This window comes from Chelmon rostratus, chromosome 8 (genome assembly GCF_017976325.1).
Source record: "Chelmon rostratus isolate fCheRos1 chromosome 8, fCheRos1.pri, whole genome shotgun sequence".
Lineage (NCBI taxonomy): Eukaryota > Metazoa > Chordata > Actinopteri > Chaetodontiformes > Chaetodontidae > Chelmon > Chelmon rostratus.
The window spans coordinates 205,132-225,244 of NC_055665.1; the positions used below are offsets into that span (position 1 = coordinate 205,132).

General features: G+C 44.1%; 1 protein-coding gene across 1 annotated transcript in view; it reads left to right on the forward strand.

Moving 5' to 3' along the window:
• Window positions 1-20,113, forward strand: part of arhgef2 (rho/rac guanine nucleotide exchange factor (GEF) 2) — a 36,301-nt gene that overhangs the window by 3,992 nt on the left and 12,196 nt on the right. The window contains exons 2-8 of the mRNA XM_041943206.1: window positions 9,724-9,886; window positions 12,813-12,880; window positions 13,048-13,111; window positions 13,412-13,544; window positions 16,415-16,518; window positions 16,855-16,998; window positions 17,744-17,994. Of these exons, the coding sequence (XP_041799140.1) occupies window positions 9,724-9,886; window positions 12,813-12,880; window positions 13,048-13,111; window positions 13,412-13,544; window positions 16,415-16,518; window positions 16,855-16,998; window positions 17,744-17,994 (927 nt within the window). The remainder of the gene's footprint in view (window positions 1-9,723; window positions 9,887-12,812; window positions 12,881-13,047; window positions 13,112-13,411; window positions 13,545-16,414; window positions 16,519-16,854; window positions 16,999-17,743; window positions 17,995-20,113) is intronic.

Consider the following 20,113-nt stretch of genomic DNA (forward strand, 5'->3'; position numbering starts at 1 on the left):
GAGGGGAATAGCACCAGCATATCAGAACAAAATATTGGAATATGAACGAGTTTCTGCAGATTATGCGTTATATAGAGGCTGCGCACGGGTGCCTCGATAACTCGCATTATACGGATATACGCGCCGCTCCTCTGGGGCTAATTTCTTCAAAACGACTCCAAATGCCACCAAAGTTGTCTGGGGGAGTAAATGGTCGTATTTAATGCTACAAATAAGGTCCAGGTTGTAAAAAAACGAAAGTTATCCTTTAACATAGCACTAAGTGGAGGGTCTGAATACTTACAATAAATGTGGTATTTCAGTCTTTATTTTTAACAAATTTAGAACACACTCTAAGCAGTTTTTGCTCTGCCATTGGAAGATAAAATAAAATGATCCCTCATTAAGTCCACAGCAGGGAAATTTCCAACGTTACAGCGGCGGAGGGTTCAGTGTGTTAGTAAGAAGAGTAAATAACATAGTAAGGAAAACAGACGGTGGTTGAGTTCACATTATTGCACATATGAAATTTTAATATTTAGTATCCACTGATGTTGCACATGAGTGAATGAGTCGGAAAGACTCACCACATAGAGTCAGAAAAGGTCCTCGGGAACGCCCCCCTCTCTTCAGCAGTTCCAGTCTGCTCTGACCTCTCTGATATAGTGGATTTGTATTGTCAGTCCAGTCGAGTTTATTATTTAGGTGAACGTCCAGGTCCACCGTCTCACCGTCTGTTCCCTGGATGTTCACTGGTAAACGAGAAGAATGTCCAACACCAACCCTTTGGTTTTCCCTGCATTGATAGATAGATAGATAGATAGATCGATATATAGATATACTTTATTTATCCCAACGTTTGCAGGTGCCAGTTAACTGTACATCAGGTGTGATGTTAGTGCCCCCGGCCTGTAGCTGTAGAGGTCCTCGGTGTTTGTGGTCTTTGGCTCTGGACACAGGATGTTCACTGGTGTTGGAGAAGAATGTTTGCACAGGCCTTCCGTTTTTCATGCATTGATCTCAAGGCAGTTCCACTGTATGCACACACACACACACACACACACAGTATATAGATGTAGTCCTTGTATGCATGAACAGTGTCGAGGTTTCTTTTCTATTGAAATACTTCAGGTAGCCACGCAACATCTCCAGGTTTCTGAAACTGGAAGCTGATATTTATCGTATCATAATCATAAAAAATTACCAGGACATTAGTGCATAAGATAAGATAAGATAAGATAAGATAAGATAAAACTGTATTGATGAAATTTTGTTGTTGCAGATAGAAAAAATAAAAAGGAGACATAGAAAAGGAACAAAAAGATATAAATAAAAAAAAGGATACAGGATGCAGTATGTATGTGTATATACACACATATATACATATACACATATATGTATATATGTGTGTATATACACACACATATATACATATACACATATATGTACTATTGCATGGTAGAAAATATACAGCACAGTAAAAAATATATAATGTTTCAAGATTGTTGCACAGATGTGAGCAAATGTTGACATAAGACAGTAAGAATCAGGCTGCTGGTGTCTGGAGGTTTTATAAAGCGGGGGGGTCACATGGGTCAGTCACATGACTCAGAGAGATGAATGAAGCTGCATTCAGATCAGTTACCTGTTTCTTACCTGAATCCAAGTCTTTATTTTTACGGTGACTATGCTGGTTTCATGTTTCTACCCCCCCACCCAAACCCTCTGTCTCATGACCCACCCCCACCCCCACTCCCACCCCCAGTGAGACAGAGACAGAGGTCTCTTTATTTTGCTCCATCACTGAGGTTCTTTCTCTATTGATCAGCTGATCACTGACTGTCACCAGATCATTGAACCTGTTTTAAACCATTTCCAGACTGTGTGACTTCACTGATCAGTGCAGTGAGATCTGAAGTTCAGACTGATCATTTCTACATGTTTTAATCTTCTGAGCAATAGTGGTAACACTATTTATTATTATCTTTAATCTGAAGGCAGCTTACATTGATTTTTACCACAGCTACTGGGGCAATACACACTTCTTACATATATATATATTTCTACATAAGCTTTTATATAGTCAAATTCCATTTTGCTTGTATAAAATGTAGAAATATATAGTCTACTTTTTATTTTGTATTTTGTTTTTTTTCAAATGTTCTCTATCTCTGCTGCCATTTTTCTTCCCGCTGCTACACACGCTGCTGTGATGCCCTATTTTCCCTGACTGGGGATAAATAAAGTTTTATCTTATCTTATCTTATGAACACACACACATAATAAAACAGACTACTAAGAAAACCAGAACTACAACTAACAACTATGTGGATAATCCAATAAATTATTTAGTTCAATGTCAAAAAGAGTAAAAAATAATGTCACACTTTCCTAAAGTCTTGTTCATTGTGATAGAAAATACAGGATATAGTGTGTTAATGAGAATCATCACACCCATCAGCAGCCGTGTTGCCTCACACTGTCTGAACTGTTGGCTGTTAGGTTAGGTTCATCATTCACGCACACACACACACACACACGCACACACACACGCACACACACACGCACACACACTTCCTCTTCCTGCTCCTCCCCGTCCAGAGCAGAAGTTAATGTGAAAAACAGTCAGAACAGAAAGAAGAAGTTGAGACAGGCAGAAAAGGACTTTTTAAACATGTTTGATAAATGTACATAAACTGTGTTTATATGTTTATTTTGTTATGAACAAATAAAAGTAAAACAACTTTTCTATATAAATCCAACAGGAGGTTGTATTGGGGTAGAAAACAGGTTCAGCTCATTAGCCCGTTCCCGGTCTCCAGACTCTGGGCCCCTGCCGTTGTCCCTGCTGTGGCCTGAGATGGTTTTCAGGCCCCTCCAAACCTCTCTGGTGTTGTTTCCCTGCAGGCGCTCCTCCAGCTTCCTCCTGCAGCTCTCCTTGCCTCTCCTAATGTCCCTCCTCTGCTCCCCCCGCACCTGCTTCAGCTCAGTTTTGTCCCCAGATCTAAAAACCATCTTCTTCTCATTCAGTAGGGTTTTCAGTTCAGGGGACACCCAGGGTTTGTTATTTGGGACACACTGCACCTTTCTTGTCGGCACAGTGTTGTCCCCAAAGAAGTTAATGTAGTCTGTGATGCATGTCAAGTGGTCAATGTCCTCCCAGTGAGGACTGCACAAGACTAGTCTGTGGTTTCGAAGCAGTCCCTCAGTGCCATCTTCTCACCCTCCTGATGGTTGGCAGTGGTTTATTTACCAAGGGTGTGTAGGCAGATGAACCAGGTTGTGATCAGATCGGCCCAGTGGGGGGAGGGGTGAAGAGCTGTAAGCATCCTTTGTGTTTGCGAACAGTTAGTCCAGTGTTTTACTGTCTCTGGGGTGACATACTGGGTGAAGGTGGGGAGAGTTGAGGACAGGGAAGGGTGGTGGAAAATCTCCAAAGCATGTAGGAGCTTGCATGCCGCTGCAGCATCTGGCGTCATCGCGATGACACGCGAGAATTCTCTCAGGTTATAATATGGCCGAATGCTAACAGTTAGCAACTCTATGTGTTTCGTGCAGCGCTGCTCCTTTACACTGATTGAACCTGGGTTACACCATCTCCTGTTCACAAACATCACTGTGCACCCACCCATCCTCTTACTGCTCTCCATCGCTCACCTGCCTCTCAGCAGATGAAACCTGTCCAAAGTGTCCGGCGTGAGTCCGTTCAGCCAGTACTCCCGCTGCAGTCTGGTTAGCGCCGTTAGCTCTTCCATCTTATATGGGAGAGATCTTACGTTCCCCATAATAAGAGACGGTATGGATGGTTTATACCGTCTTCTCTTGTCCTGGCACTTAACTCCAGCTCTACAGCCCCTTCTCCGTCTCTGTCTCTGCGGGGATCTCCAGTCTTTCCCCTGAGAGTACGCTGATGTTGCACATGCTAACAGCTGATCCTGAGTGTAAACAATGAAACTGTGGCTAAATAAATGAAAAGTCCAGAAAAAAGTAAAAAACAAATCACTAGTCTCACCATTTGTACATCTGTAGGTACGCACGATCCACCGAGACTTCTAACAGGAAAAGCACCAGAAAACAGTAAAACAAAGAAGAGCGGTCGGAGTTGCTGTAACTGGCTGCCGCTGTGTGGCGCCATCCTGGAAGATCATGTTTGTTTTGGAACAAGAACACATGAAAGTTTGTGTCCATGTTTGTTCTGGTATGAGAACTAGTGACAGTTGATGTCTAAGGTGTCTGGGTGAAGACTGAAACGTGTTGCTGAAAACAACCTTTATGATGGTTTGTCCACAGTGTCTTCAGGTTTGTCTCCAGTTTCACTGCTGGAGGACAAAGTCCACAGCCCGAAAGTTAATCTGAAGTTAATCTGAAACTTCATCAGTCTCAATCACACAGTTGGCAGGTACCTTCCAAAGTTACAGATTCGTTTGTATTAAGTCTATTCTTGTGTTTCTGTCTTTTCACTGCGACTCAACAGACTTCATGGAAACACGAGAGGAAGTTTCGTACTAAAAGATGTGTCAGACAGGTGAAGTCTCAGATCAACTTCAGAACAAAGGCCCAGGATCTGTTATTGTCCAGTCTGTTGAAGTGATTATCAGTTTCTGATCTTAAATGTCAGCCTCAAAGATCCAGAATCTGCGGCGTTATACTGAGAGATTAAAACAGGAAGTTCCTCACTCTATGGTTTAATGTCAGCTCTGTGTCTACTTCCTGTTCATGATGTCAGCAGAGTATATAAACATTTATTTGTATGAAATCATCATCATGTATACTTTTAGAGTAGATCTGATCACACTCATGTTTGTCCAATGGAATATTTAATTAACTCAACATTATATAATTACTACTTTATTGATTTAAAGTAAAGAGTTCACAAATGTTTTATAATGTTTCATTAACTGATGCAGGTCAACATTTCACATGTATCATAAAAAATGGTTTTATTACTTCAAATGAAACAACATGTGAACCGTTGCATAATGGTTAACTAACATTATCAGTTACTGTGGGCTCTGATTGGCTGTCATGTGTCCATAATGTTGGTATCGGTCAGACAGGTGTGACAAGGTGAGAGTCTGATCATTTTAATATTGGTTCAGATTCAGGTTCAGTTGAAGTTTCTCCTGTTATCAGATTTAGTCACAGGAGCAGCTTAATGGTCAAATGTAATTTTGTCTTCTAAAGTATAAAACAGTTATAGAGTGGGGGGGTGCTGGTTTCTCCACATCCTTTATTTTATATGTTTCTTAATGGAAGTTCTGAATGGGACTGAACACAGACTGTGTCTGACTGACTGGTAGCTAAATGCAGAGAAAGAGAAGGCGTCAGGGCTAATATCACTTTTCATGTCATATATTTCACATAAAGGCATGTATCAGAGACACAAATATTATTAATAATAATAACAGCAACAACAACAATAGTAATAATAATAAGAAGAAGAAGATAAGACTTTATTTTTGTGCACACAGGTTTATTAACACGCAATCCAGAGACCTCTGGACTGAGTGACCAATCAATCAGGCTATGAAAAGGTTAATCTAACTTAGCGAAGGAATAGAACACACGAGCTAAACAACATGATGAAAAGAACAATACAACAAAAAACGCTCCAAATGGAGGATAAAGAAAAGGACTCTAATGGCTACAAAACTTAAGCAAACAAAATCACTCCCGAGGGAGGAGGAACTCAAAAGACGAAAAACAAGGAGGAAAACCAGAGTAGAGAAAATAACAAAACAAAATTCACTCGTGAAAAACGGAGGATCTACGGTATCTCCGATAAATATCTATGACTATTGATGTTGTTTTTCTCTCGTCATTTATGCCAACATACGCTCATTTCCTTACATTTTGTGCAATATTACTTATCATTTACTGTTTTGTATGTTTCATTCTCCTGTGCAATATTAGTTACACTATTAATTGTTATTTTTAATATAAAGGCACCATACATTGTTTTTGTTTCCACAGCTATTGGGACAATGTGTATTTTTTACGTATTTTTTAATATATTTTTGGACAAACTCTGGCTGTGGGCAAAGGACAAGGACAGGCTCAGGTGAATCGACCATAAGACAAAGACACACTGGCACAAGACAAGGGACACACAGACCATTTAAGCACGTGGAGGGTAATGGGGAACAGGTGGAGACAACAGGCAGGCAGGAAGGGCAAGTGCTCTGAAATGAGAGGAGGGTCAGACCTTCAAAATAAAACAGGAAATGACAAGACAGAAAACCCCAGATGAGACAAACCTCACCATGGTGTGACATATACTGCCAAAATTTCAATAGAATTACACAGTTTATACATAAACATGCACACACACACACACACACACACATACACACACACATACATACATACATAAATGCATATATATATATAGATAGAGAGAGAGAGAGAGAGAGAGAGAGAGAGAGAGAGAGAGGCTTCAGATGTTGTTCCTGGTATCTGCTGGAGCCACTCTCCCAGTTTTGGGGTTACTGCCCCGAGTGCCCCCACTACCACAGGGACCACGCTAGCCTTGACCTTCCACATCCAGCTGCTCTTTCAACCCTTGGTACTTCTCAGTTTTCTCGTGTTCCTTCTTCCTGATGTTGGCGTCAGCTGGGATCGCCACATCTATCACCACCACCCTCTTCTGCTCTTTGTCCACCACCACTATGTCCGGTTGGTTAGCCAGGAGCTGTTTGTCAGTCTGGAAGCTGAAGTCCCAAAGAATCTTGGCCCTGTTGTTCTCAGCCCCTTTCTGTGGTATGGCCCATTGGGATTTGGGTACTTCTATTCCATACTGGTTGCAGATGTTTCTGTAGACTATCCCAGCCACTTGGTTGTGCCTCTCCGTGTATGCTGATCCAACTAGCATCTTACATCCTGTGACTATGTGCTGGACTGTCTCAGGGGCTTCTTTGCACAGTCTGCATCTTGGGTCTGACCTACTCTGGTAGGTCCTGGCCTCTATGCCTCTGTGCTGTCTGTCAGTCCTGCATTTTTCAGCCGCTGGTCGGATTTCTTGATATCAGCCACTTTCTCTATCTGACGTTGGTACATGCCATGTAGGGGCTTGTCCCTCCAGGTCGTCTGCTCCTCCTCCTCTACACTCTTATCAGGGTTCTGCTGCCTGAGACGTTCACTTAGCAGTTCATCTTTCGGGGCCATTTCTTCGATGTATTCTCGAATTTTCGATGTTTCATCCTGGACTGCGGCCTTGACGCTCACTAGCCCTCGGCCTCCTTCTTTCCGCTTAGTGTATAGCCTCAGGGTGCTGGACTTGGGGTGAAACCCTCCCTGCATGGTGAGGAGCTTTCTAGTCTTGATATCTGTGGCTTCTATCTCCTCCCTTGGCCAGCTTATGACACCAGCGGGGTGTCTGATGACTGGAATTGTGTACATGTTGATGGCTCAGACCTTGTTCTTACCATTCAGCTCACTTTTCAGGACCTGCCTCTCTCTGGATGTATTTGGCTGTGGTTGACTTCCTTGTGGCCTCTTCATGGTTTCCATTAGCCTGTGGGATGCCGAGGTACTTGTAGCTGCCTTGGATATCACCCTCTGGTAGGCCCTCTGGTAGGTCAGTCCCCTCAGTCCTGATCATCTCGCCTCTCTTTGAGACCATCCGGCCACACTTGTCCAATCCGAATGACATCCCTATGTCATCGCTGTCGATCCTGGTGGTGTGGATCAGTGAGTCTATTTCTCGCTCGCTTCTGGCATACAGCTCGATGTCATCCATGTAGAGCAGGTGGCTGATTGTTGTCCCACTCCAGAATCGGTACCCGTAGCCGCTCTTCGTGATGATCTGACTGAGGGGGTTCAGGCCTATGCAGAACAGCAGTGATGATCTCCTTGGTATATGCCAAACAAAGAAAAGCGGTCAGAACTGCTGTAACTGGCTGCCACTCGTGCGGCGCCATATTGGAAACTGGAATAATGGAATAATAAATAATGTATTACATTTCTATCACACGCTTCAGTGCGGGGGAAACTAACCTCAACCACCAATGTGCTCATGTTACAGTGATGCTGGTAATAAATGTGACCTTCGGTTTTCCGTTACATCAGTTTCTATATCAGACAGGCACAACTTAGCACATTAGCATACTGATGTCGTCAGCATTTAGCTCAAAGCACCACTGTACAGCCTTACAGAGCTGCTAGCATGGCTGTAAGCTGTAGGTCTGGTTTACCCACAATGCCTGTCTTTGTGTTCCGGTCTATAAACTGCTGTTGTGTAACTTTAAATCCATTTTTACATTCAGGAGGATCATTTGACCCTGAAAGTTTTACACATATCCTGACACATATTTAACGGTAAACAAACAAATAAACAGACATTAGCTACGTTCAGAATCAGCATTTAATCCATGAGGTGAAAGAAAAGAAAAATAAAGTGCAGCTCTTGATTCTGGTCCTGTACTGGGAGGAGTTATGTTGTCCCAGTTTCGCTCAGCAAGTTAGACAAATCTTTGTTCTTGATATACCAAATATAACCCCCCCCCACACACACACACACACACACACACCTTCTGAAACATTTCTCGCTTATCTTTTAAAGTATACATTATTTTTCCAATGGTAAAGATGTTTCTTTGAACCACTGCCCGATGCTTGGTTTGATGATCTTCTTCCAGGACAGAGCTGTCACTCTCTTAGCTTGTAATATTCCTATATTTAGAGTTTTTGACAGCTATCTGTGTTCAAACCTGTAGGATATGAGCCCAGAAGAAATAATTTAGGGTCCATATCTAACTCTATTGATAAAATCTCTTCCCAAAATTCATTCACTTTGGTACAGGACCACAGACAATGAAACGACGTACCCTTATCTCCTCCGCATCTGTTGCATAAATCAGGTTTCTGCATGTTAAATTTATTTATGTACACCCTCATTAGCCAATTAGATTGTAGTAATTGTAGACATGTGTTACTCGTCTGTGATAGTGTTTTTTTACTGTGAATCTTCTCTGTATGTGTTTAGTGTTCACAGCAGCGGTGTTGCTGTCAGAGGACAAAGGTCATCCCATTGATGGGGCTGATGGTCCCTGTAGTTTGTATCTGGACTGCAGCTCCCATGAGGCCATGCTGCAGCCGTTGTGTCCTGGAGCACAGTGCCTGTCTCTTCTGAGTCTGACCTTCATTTATAATTCATATCAACAGCAGCATGCCCCTGAGCAAGGCATCTGAGACAGCCAATCAGATCACAGACGACCTACACAGTCTGATGGGAAAGTGCTGCAGGAGAGTGGGGGCTAGAAAAACATCATTTAATGTAGAACACATGATGCTGTAACCATGGAAACATCAGAGAGTAACAAGCTAACAGAGATCAGCAGGGTGAAAGAAAAAGAAAAAACTGGACTAGGTTTTCGTTTTCTACTTTTTATAATCTGTGTTTTCTTTTTTATGTTTTCGACATATAAAAGTTCTATGAAACTGACGTCTTGGCAAAAGTGCTTAAAAAGTAAAATCCTCCTCTTCCTGACCCCCCTGCAGTAGGATGGAGGTCTCCAGGTATTAGACTGGCCCCTCCATCCTCCCTGTGTTCCTGTAGAGATACACACCGTTCATGTACACTCACCTGTGTCTGACAGGATTTATTGAACACACCTGAGATGTCGTGACACTCAGATAATCCTGCGAGTGTTACACACTGACTCAAAGTTAGTTATAAAGAACTGATTAGTCATCAAATAAAGAAGAGCTTACCTGTCTGACTGTCACACCTGTCCATCTTTTCAGAATAAGGAGAAAGAGCGTCTGAAGGAACGTGAGAAGGAGGTGCGAGAGAGGGAGGCCAGGTCCAGCAACGGTCACCTGTTCACCTCCCTGACGGTGTCCTCCACCACCCTGTGCTCCTCCTGCAACAGGAGCATCACAGCCAAGGAGGCGCTCAGCTGCCCAGGTAACATAAAGACAACAGATACAGTATGTAAAACATTTATGACGAGCATGTAACCTGCATATATGATATATGTGTTATTGTTATTGAGGAGGCTTGGAGGGTCCTTGGGGAGGGTCCAGGGGTCACTGACGAGTTTCCTGGCACAGGGTTTCGGTTAATGCGACATAATATGTCACATGTGTTACAAAGTGAATGAAATGACTGCAGGAGCATCTGTGTGATGCAGCTTTGTGTGTGTGTGTGAGTCTGAACTGAGATCGCAACTGTGAAGTGTTAATTCCTGTTGGTTGGTTTTGGCATTATTTGGTTAGAATATCCAAAAGCAGCACAAACGTCTGGCATTCCTACTTAAAGAGTGAGAGATTGTGGAAAGAGATGCGCCTCACAACCAGTGCATCATCTACAGTTAATATCTGTTAGTGAGTTGAGCTACAGAAGATAAGATAAGATAAGATACGATAAGATAAGACTTTGTTGATCCCACGCCGGGGAAATTCTCTTGTTAAAACAGCCGAATGAAAAGGAGAAACAGAATCAGTAACAAACAATAAAAAGCTACAAAATAAAATCAACTCTAGTGAAAAGAAAAAGCCATGAGAATGATGCTCCACCCATCAGACAGTCACCGGTTCGATCCCCGGTTCGATCCCCGGCTCCTGTCGTTCACATGTCCACGGATCGGTGCGTGCATGTGAGCGGTCACTGCTCGTAGTGAGTAATGAGTGTGTGAACGGCTGAATGCTGACTCGTGTTGTAAAAGCGCTTTGAGTGGTCGTTAAGGCTGGAAAATACTGTCCATTTATGAGATTATGTGTGTGTGTGTGTGTGTGTGGGGGGGGGGGGGATGTGTGTGTTTCTGTTTGTGTGTGTCTGTGTCTGTGTGTGTGTGTGTGTGTTGGTGAGTGTATGTGTGTGTGTTGGGGGTGTGTGTGTGTGTGTGTCTGTGAGTGTATGTGTGTGTGTGTTGGGGGGATGTGTGTGTGTGTCTGTTTGTGTGTGTGTGTGTGTAACAGATGGTGTGTTAATCCTCCTGCACAATGAACAGATGTACATCTTCAGATTAATACACTCACACACACACAGAGTTAACTCTGTCTGAACACAATAGACTGACTCTGACCCAGTGTGTGTGTGTGTGTGTGTGTGTGTGTGTGTGTGTGTGTGTGTGTGTGTGTGAGTGTGTGTGTGTGTGTCTCAGTGTCTGTGTGTGTGTGAGTGTGTGAGTGTGTGTGTGTGTGTGAGTGTGTGTGTGTGTGTGAGTGTGTGTGTGTGTGTGTGTCAGTGTGTGTGTCTCAGTGTGTGTGTGTGTGTGTGAGTGTGTGTGTGTGTGTGAGTGTGTGCGTGTGAGTGTGTGTATGTGTGTCTCAGTGTGTGTGTGTGTCTGTCCTACATTCTGATTGGCTGCTGTGGATGAACCCTGAGAACCTTGTCGAGGGGACATGTGTGTGTGTGTTTGTGAGATCTTTGCGAAGGTCCTGGGAATCCTTGAAGAATTTCTGTGTTCTTGAGGGGTTCCAGGGGTTCTAATGTGGGTTCCACACACAACAAACCGTCTACAGAACCTAAGTGGTTTCAGCAGCAGGAATTTGGACTGTGTGTTTCCATGTAATCTGCTCTCTGGACCTCAGCACTGAGTCTGGACCATCATGTGGAAGCTGGGTCACCTGATCAGTTTGGAACAGAAACCTGATCAAACACTTAAACTCAGGACTTCATGTCGCAGGATGTTTTATTGTGTTGCAGGATGTTTTATCGTGTCGCAGGATGTTTTATTGTGTCGCAGGGTGTTTTATTGTGTCGCAGGACGTTTTGTTGTGTCGCAGGGTGTTTTGTTGTGTCGCAGGATGTTTTATCGTGTCGCAGGATGTTTTGTTGTGTCGCAGGGTGTTTTGTCGTGTTGCAGGATGTTTTATCGTGTCGCAGGATGTTTTATCGTGTCGCAGGATGTTTTATTGTGTCGCAGGATGGTTTATTGTGTTGCAGGATGTTTTGTCGTGTCGCAGGGTGTTTTATTGTGTCGCAGGACGTTTTGTTGTGTCGCAGGATGTTTTATCGTGTCGCAGGGTGTTTTGTTGTGTCGCAGGATGTTTTATCGTGTCGCAGGATGTTTTGTTGTGTCGCAGGGTGTTTTGTCGTGTTGCAGGATGTTTTATCGTGTCGCAGGATGTTTTATCGTGTCGCAGGATGTTTTATTGTGTCGCAGGATGGTTTATTGTGTCGCAGGATGTTTTATCGTGTCGCAGGATGTTTTGTTGTGTCGCAGGATGTTTTGTTGTGTCGCAGGATGTTTTATCGTGTCGCAGGATGTTTTATCGTGTCGCAGGATGTTTTGTCGTGTTGCAGGATGTTTTATCGTGTCGCAGGATGTTTTATCGTGTCGCAGGATGTTTTATTGTGTCGCAGGATGGTTTATTGTGTCGCAGGATGTTTTATCGTGTCGCAGGATGTTTTATTGTGTCGCAGGATGTTTTGTTGTGTCGCAGGGTGTTTTGTTGTGTCGCAGGATGTTTTATTGTGTCGCAGGATGTTTTGTTGTGTCGCAGGATGTTTTATCGTGTCGCAGGGTGTTTTGTTGTGTTGCAGGATGTTTTATTGTGTCGCAGGATGTTTTGTGTCGCAGGATGTTTTGTTGTGTCGCAGGGTGTTTTATTGTGTCGCAGGATGTTTTATCGTGTCGCAGGATGTTTTATCGTGTCGCAGGATGTTTTATTGAAGGTCTTTTTGTGGTTGAATATTTATTTAGTTTTTATTTGTGTGATATTAAGTCATGTTAACACCTGTCAGGTAATCGAGCTGCTGACTCTACAGGACTGAGGGAACCAATCGTGTGACTGCATTCAGACGTCCTCCCTGATGTTCCATATCAGGATCTAATGGGCTCCGTTTATCAATATGTTTCTGACCTGTCTGTCCTTCTGTCTCTCAGCCTGTAATGTCACCATCCACAACCGCTGCAGAGACAGCCTGGCCAGCTGTGCCAAGATGAAACAAAGGGTAAGACCTGTCCATCTGTCCTCACTGATCATGTGCCTGCATGTCTGTCCAGCTGTCTGTCTGCACTGACTGCCTGTCTCACCACCTGTCTCTGTCCCTGTCACCTGTCTCTGTCCCTGCCACCTGTCTCTGTCCCTGTCTCTGTCCCACCTGTCTGTCTCTAACAGCAACAGAAGCTGGCGATGGTGAGAAACAGCTCAGCCCTGCAGAATGTCGCCCTGCGCACCAAAAGTGAGTCAACATTTGTTTCTCTCCAGCTGTCAGTCACAGTGAAAGACTCGCCCAGCTGCATTGTGGGAAATGTAGGATTCAGTGTTTTGTTCTTTTTAACTAAAAGTCAGAATATCTCTATTCTGCTCGTAATTTGTCTCAGAAGAGACTCTAGTTGTACGTGTTGATAGAATAGATCAACAGTGAATTTCTCCATTGTGAGATCAATAAAGTTTTACGATGAATCGGATTCCTCGTCAAATATCCGTGTTTGTTTTTAAAGGTGATGAAGAGCTTCTCTTGTTCTCTCTGTGTCTTCAGCCCCGATGATGAAGGAGCGTCCCAGCTCAGCCATCTATCCCTCAGACAGTCTTCGTCAGTCTCTGCTCGGGTCCAGGCGGGTTCGCTCCGGCCTCTCGCTCGCCAAGAGCGTCTCCACCAATAACATCGCGGGGTGAGACGAGTAGCCGTCTGACTGATTGTCAGTGATGTCTTTCACTGTTTGCAGTTTTATTTTGAAAACTGGCTTATTTTGAAAACTGGCATTTTGTCAAAACTCTACACACAGTTCACACAACCACACACACACACACACACACACACACAAAACCACACACACACACACGCGCACACACACACACGCGCACACACGCGCACACACACACACGCGCACACACACACACACACAACCACACACATCTTCAGACCTCACTTCATTCAAAACTACACGATAATTAATAAACTATTTTGTGACCATGTGGCTCACACCTGGGTCATGTGGTCTGAACCAGCTCCACCCTGCTGAGCTCAGTCTGGAACACTTCAGAGGTATTTCAGAGTAAAGTACATGAAAATATTGACCAAACACAACACAAACGTCCAGCGCAAAGTCAAATAAAAAGAGCAGAGCAGAAACCCTCAGCATCGTCTCTGGGCCTCGCCGGGTCTGTCCACAGCACGGCGTCCACATCCCAGGCTGCGTCCTCTCTCACAGAGGGAAGACTCGTCCTGGATGGTGAATCCAGACCTGCACAGACCTGCATCTCTGTGGTCTCAGGCCTCCTCCAAGACTTAATGAGGGGGGTCCTGACAAAGAGCTGGAGATCAGAAACCTTCCACCGCCATGCTGAAAACACTTGGGGGGTTCAGGAGGGACAGTGTGGTGGAAGCTGATGAAACCAGTGTTGGACAAGAGCAGATCGGTGGAAGGACACATTGTCCCAGAGGACAACGTGTCTCACCTGCTCTGCTTCCTCTGGCCTCCTGCTGCGTCAGTGTTGTGCAGTCTGTCTAAAATGTGAGTAGGGGGGTCGTGTTGTAAGTCGGCGGTGGAGGATCCCATTCAGCCAATCATGTTTCTCCCTCTCCGTCTTACTGTTGTGAGGTTAAACCCAGCCTCGTCTATGACGACACAAAAAAAAGACATTGTGATGTCGTTCAATATCGAGCTGAATATAGAGCTGAATATAGAGCTGAATAAAGACCTGAATATAGACCTGAATATAGAGCTGAATATAGACCTGAATATAGACCTGAATATAGACCTGAATAAAGACCTGAATAAAGACCTGAATATAGACCTGAATATAGAGCTGAATATAGACCTGAATATAGAGCTGAATAAAGACCTGAATATAGACCTGAATATAGAGCTGAATATAGACCTGAATATAGACCTGAATATAGAGCTGAATATAGAGCTGAATATAGAGCTGAATAAAGACCTGTATATAGAGCTGAATATAGAGCTGAATATAGAGCTGAATATAGACCTGAATAAAGAGCTGAATATAGAGCTGAATATAGAGCTGAATATAGACCTGAATAAAGACCTGAATAAAGACCTGAATAAAGACCTGAATATAGGCCTGAATATAGAGCTGAATATAGAGCTGAATATAGAGCTGAATAAAGACCTGAATATAGACCTGAATATAGAGCTGAATATAGACCTGAATATAGACCTGAATAAAGACATGAATATAGAGCTGAATAAAGACCTAAATATAGAGCTGAATATAGACCTGAATATAGAGCTGAATAAAGACCTGAATATAGAGCTGAATATAGACCTGAATATAGAGCTGAATATAGACCTGAATAAAGACATGAATATAGAGCTGAATATAGAGCTGAATATAGAGCTGAATATAGACCTGAATATAGAGCTGAATATAGAGCTGAATATAGACCTGAATATAGACCTGAATATAGAGCTGAATATAGACCTGAATATAGAGCTGAATATCGAGCTGCTATAAATGTAAATACTGACCTCCACAGATTCATGCTGCAGGTCTTTTACTCTCTCAGAATTCCCCTCTGAAGGGTTGTTTCATGTGAATGTGAGGTTTTTAAGGATTAGCCCCAGAGTTCATAGAGAGACCTGATGGATATTACTGCACTGAAAACTGTGACCGTTCAGGACGCTTCAGCCACAGCCATGTTTAGGATAGCTGTCTCTTGTTCCTTCTGAGAATATGGGGGCCCTTCCTCCTTGACGTTCTTGACCCTCAATCCTGTGCTGACCAACCAAAATACATGTAAGATAAGATAAGATATACTTTTATTGTCCCCGTGGGGAAATTTTTCCTGGACTCCGTCCAACTGCAGTTTGCAGGTGTAAACAGAAAAGAGAGAACCAAACAAGAAAGTGCAGCGGCGACATACTTCACAGAAGTAAATATATATATATGTATTTAAACAAAAGTATATTAAATATATATATTCAGAGGAGATGTCCTGGGTTTTAAATCTTAATTAAAAGTCATTCAGCTCTGTCGCCCCCTGCTGGTCATTCAGGGTGCTGAGAGTCATGTCCTCATAGTAACGCACAGTGTCACAGGACAGCGTATAAAGTATTGTTTCAGACATGGAGTGCAGTGAATGGGTACGACAAATGACCTCGACAAAGAATTAACACTGCACCTGTCTCTCTCTCTCCATCTGTCTGTCTCTCCACCTGTCTCTCTCTCTCCACCTGTCTTTCTCTCTCCACCTGTCTCTCTCTCTCCATCTGTCTGTCTCTCCACCTGTCTCTCTCGCTCCACCTGTCTCTCTCTCCACCTGTCTGTCTCTCTCCATCTGTCTGTCTCTCCACCTGTCTCTCTCTCCACCTGTCTCTCTCTCTCCATCTGTCTGTCTCTCCACCTGTCTCTCTCTCTCCACCTGTCTTTCTCTCTCCACCTGTCTGTCTCTCTCCATCTGTCTGTCTCTCCACCTGTCTCTCTCTCCACCTGTCTCTCTCTCTCCACCTGTCTGTCTCTCTCTCCACCTGGCTCTCTCTCCACCTGTCTCTCTCTCCACCTGTCTCTCTCTCCTCAGTATGAGTGAGGACTCTGTTGGTCTCAGGAGGATTCTGTCTCAGTCCACTGAGTCTTTGAACTTCAGGAGCAGGACACTGTCCATGGAGTCTCTGACTGATGACGGTCTGTTAATCAGTTTTATATCAAACTGTTTATGATTATTAAACTATAACGTCAAGCCTTTTAATCACTTTATTTATCACTTTATTATCATTTAGAATCGTTTCTGTCATTTTTAGTTTTATTTGAATTTATTTTCAGAGACGTGCAGCTCATCATAGATCAGTCACCACGATCTAAAGTACAATTCCTTCATATTTTTTTGACTTGGTTCCTTAAATATAAATTTTGTATTGTCACAGTTTTTAGAGTAACTTTTGAGATGTTACATCTGAAAATAATTAAGAACAAAGTAATTAAAGTCAGATGTGCTGCATGCTGCCTGTTGTGTTGTTGCAGGTGAGTGGTGGTGGAGCCCCCTGCTGGAGGAGCTGCAAGTGGAGGGCAGCTGTGTTCAGGCCGACAGCTGGAGTCTCGTTGTAGAACCAAACTTCCTGCAGACGCTTCATAAAGACCTCATTAAGCAACAGGATGTGATCTACGGTATATCAATATAAACACAAGACAGAATGACAAAGAGGCTCCATCGCTCTTCTTTATGCTCCAGGACAAAAAGACATTTCAACCAACTGGGTGTTTTCAACCTTGTGACAACATTTTGGGGAAGGCCCTTTGGAGGAACTCGATTGGTCTGCACGGAGCCCTGAGCTCAGCCCCTCGTAACACCTTCAGCATTAGAATGCTGATTGTGAGATCTGATCCCACATCAGTGCCTGGTCTTACTCCTTTCTGCTGAATGGGCACAAATTCCCACAGACACACTCCAGAATCTGGAAAGCCTTCCCAGAAGAGTGGCGGTGCTTACGTACACACACACAGTACAAAATGTACTTTATAGATTAACAGAGCCACAAAATAATTTGATGCAAACATCAACAGACCTGAACGAGGACTAGAATATTTTATGGGAAAGTCAGACGAAGACCACCAGCACCGACTCCAAAACTCCAAAATAAAAAAACAGATTACCAGATACCAGATTCTCTGGACTGGTCCGATAATTTACATAAAATGAGAAGGTTTGTAATAGATAATGCCTCGTTTTTCATACCAGGATGAAATTATCAAGTACTGGCTCAAGATGAAAGGATGAATATTTGTTTGAAATACTGAGAGTAAGAAAGACATCACCGGTGAATAAGTACAAGGACACGACTGTATGTCCATTTCCTTTTCTCTTTCTGTATGTGTGTCTCTCTCATCCCGTCTCTCCTTGTCTGTCTCTCAGAGTTGATCCAGACGGAGTTCCACCATGTGCGGACGTTGCGGATCATGGAGGGGGTGTACCGGCGGGGGATGCTGGAGGAGGTGATGCTGGAGGCAGGCGTAGTTCACACCATCTTCCCCTGTCTGGACCAGCTGCTGGAGTGGCACTCCAGCTTCCTGTCAGAGCTGCTGAACAAGAGGAAAGAGGGTCTGATGGAGGGCAGCTCCACCAACTTCACCATCCCCAAGATTGGAGACCTGCTGCTCAGACAGGTACAGCAGCACAGGTGGTCTCTGTGTCAGCTCACTCAGGTTTTAAAGGGTGACATTATGCAGGATCAGGGTTTCGACAGAATTTCAGCTGTTTGGAAACTGAGTTGAGCTTTAAATGTTTTGAAATCCTCTAAAAGAGTCTGTGTATATGGAGGGAAACTACTCCACCTGCTGGACACCTCACATCATTACTGGATATTAAAGTACTTCATTTATCCTGCAGAAGGCTGTCACTCACCGAAAATATACAGAAAAATACCTCAAGTGCAAAAAAGAAAAATCATCGCTCTGTAAAAACATCGATCAAACAGAGTGTGATCACCTGCTGATCCTTTTTGACAGAAACTGACCTGAAAACAGCACAAAGTCTATATAGTTAATGAGCTCATCAGCTTCATTGATTTCTGTAAATATCTGCTGATTCTGGATCTGATGCAGCAACACGTTTCAAACACGTTGAGACAGGAGCAACTAAAGACTGGGAAAGATGTGGAACGCTCCAAAAACACCTGTTTGGATCATTCCACAGGTAAACAGTCTGGTTAACAGGTGAGAGTATCATGATTGAAAGGCTCAGTGGTTCACAGCGAGGATGGAGCGAGGGTCAACACTTTGTCAGCACGTGATTGGATGAAGAGATTAATACCTGGACTCAGGTACACTTCAGGAAACTAAAGTCAGGAAACACAGTTTGATTGTTGATCGTCAATTCTGCTTTTTTTAGTTCAGACTTGGATGGAATTCAAGTCATGGCTCCTTTATTCTACACATAAAACAAAGATCTGTTCTGATGGTGGAGTCTGGAGACTGAGTTGAGGAGTTACAGCCTGAGGACAATAGCTGCTCTGTAGCCAGGTGGTCCAGCAGCTCTGTAGTCTGCTGGTCCAGCTCCTCTGTGATCAAATGGTCCAGCAGATCTGTGGTCTGGTGGACCAGCTGCTCTGTAGTCTGGTGGTCCTGTAGCTCTGTAGTCTGGTGGTCCAGCAGCTCTGTTCTATAGTGGTCCAGCAGCTCTGTGGTCTGGTAGTCCAGCTCCTCTGTGGTCTGGTGGTCCAGCTCCTCTGTGGTCAAATGGTCCAGCAGCTCTGTGGTCAAATGGTCCAGCAGCTCTGTGGTCCGGTGGTCCAGCAGCTCTGTAGTCTGGTGGTCCAGCTCCTCTGTAGCCAGGTGGTCCAGCAGCTCTGTAGTCTGCTGGTCCAGCTCCTCTGTGGTCAAATGGTCCAGCAGATCTGTGGTCTGGTGGTCCAGCAGCTCTGTGGTCTGGTGGTCCAGCAGCTCTGTCCTCTGGTGGTTCAGCAGATCTGTAGTCTGCTGGTCCAGCAGCAGATTCTTCTGTATCTCTGTCAGGCAGCAGGTGAACAGACTGTGTCTGGTTTGTCTTTTAGTGTCCTCTGGACTCGGTGCAGACACCTCACCTCACTGATGATCAGTAGATGGTAGCAGTGATGTTCTGGGTGGTTTTAGTCACCTGATGCAGAGTCCTCCTGTCCTGGGCCGTCCACAAACCATCTCAGTTTGTCATGTTTCCAGTCGGGATGTTTTCTATCGCTCCTCTGTTAAAGTTTCCTTCAGAAACTCAGTTGTCTCTGAGCTTCAGTTCCAGGGTGGAGATGTGAGATGACCACGACAGATTCTCTGTGGTTGAAGATTGATGTGAACTGTTGAGCTGCTCCTCCTCAGCTCCTCTGATGTAGAGGGAGCTGTGTCTTCACCTCCTGACTGTCTTGGTTCTGTTTTTGAGGAAGTCCAGTGTTCGGCTACAGAGTGAGGTGATCGAGCTAACAGTGCTAAGTTTCAGTTCAGCTTCAGGGGTGAGATTGTGTTGAATGTTGAGCTGAAGGTGTTGAAGACGGACTGGAGGGCAGTGGTGGTGGCCACCTCTGTGGATTTGTTGGTTCTGAACGTAAGCTGGTGCGGGTCCAGGGTGGCTGGGATGTAGTCTTTGGTGGAGAACCAGTTCCCACAAACATGATTCAGGGTGTTGCTTCCCCCCCACACCAGACCTGTTTCAATGCAGACTGCAGACCTGTTTTAATCACATACTGGTGATTGAACCAGGTCTGCAGTCTGTATGGTTAAAACCAGCAGATCCAACAAAAATACCATCTGGTCGTTTCGC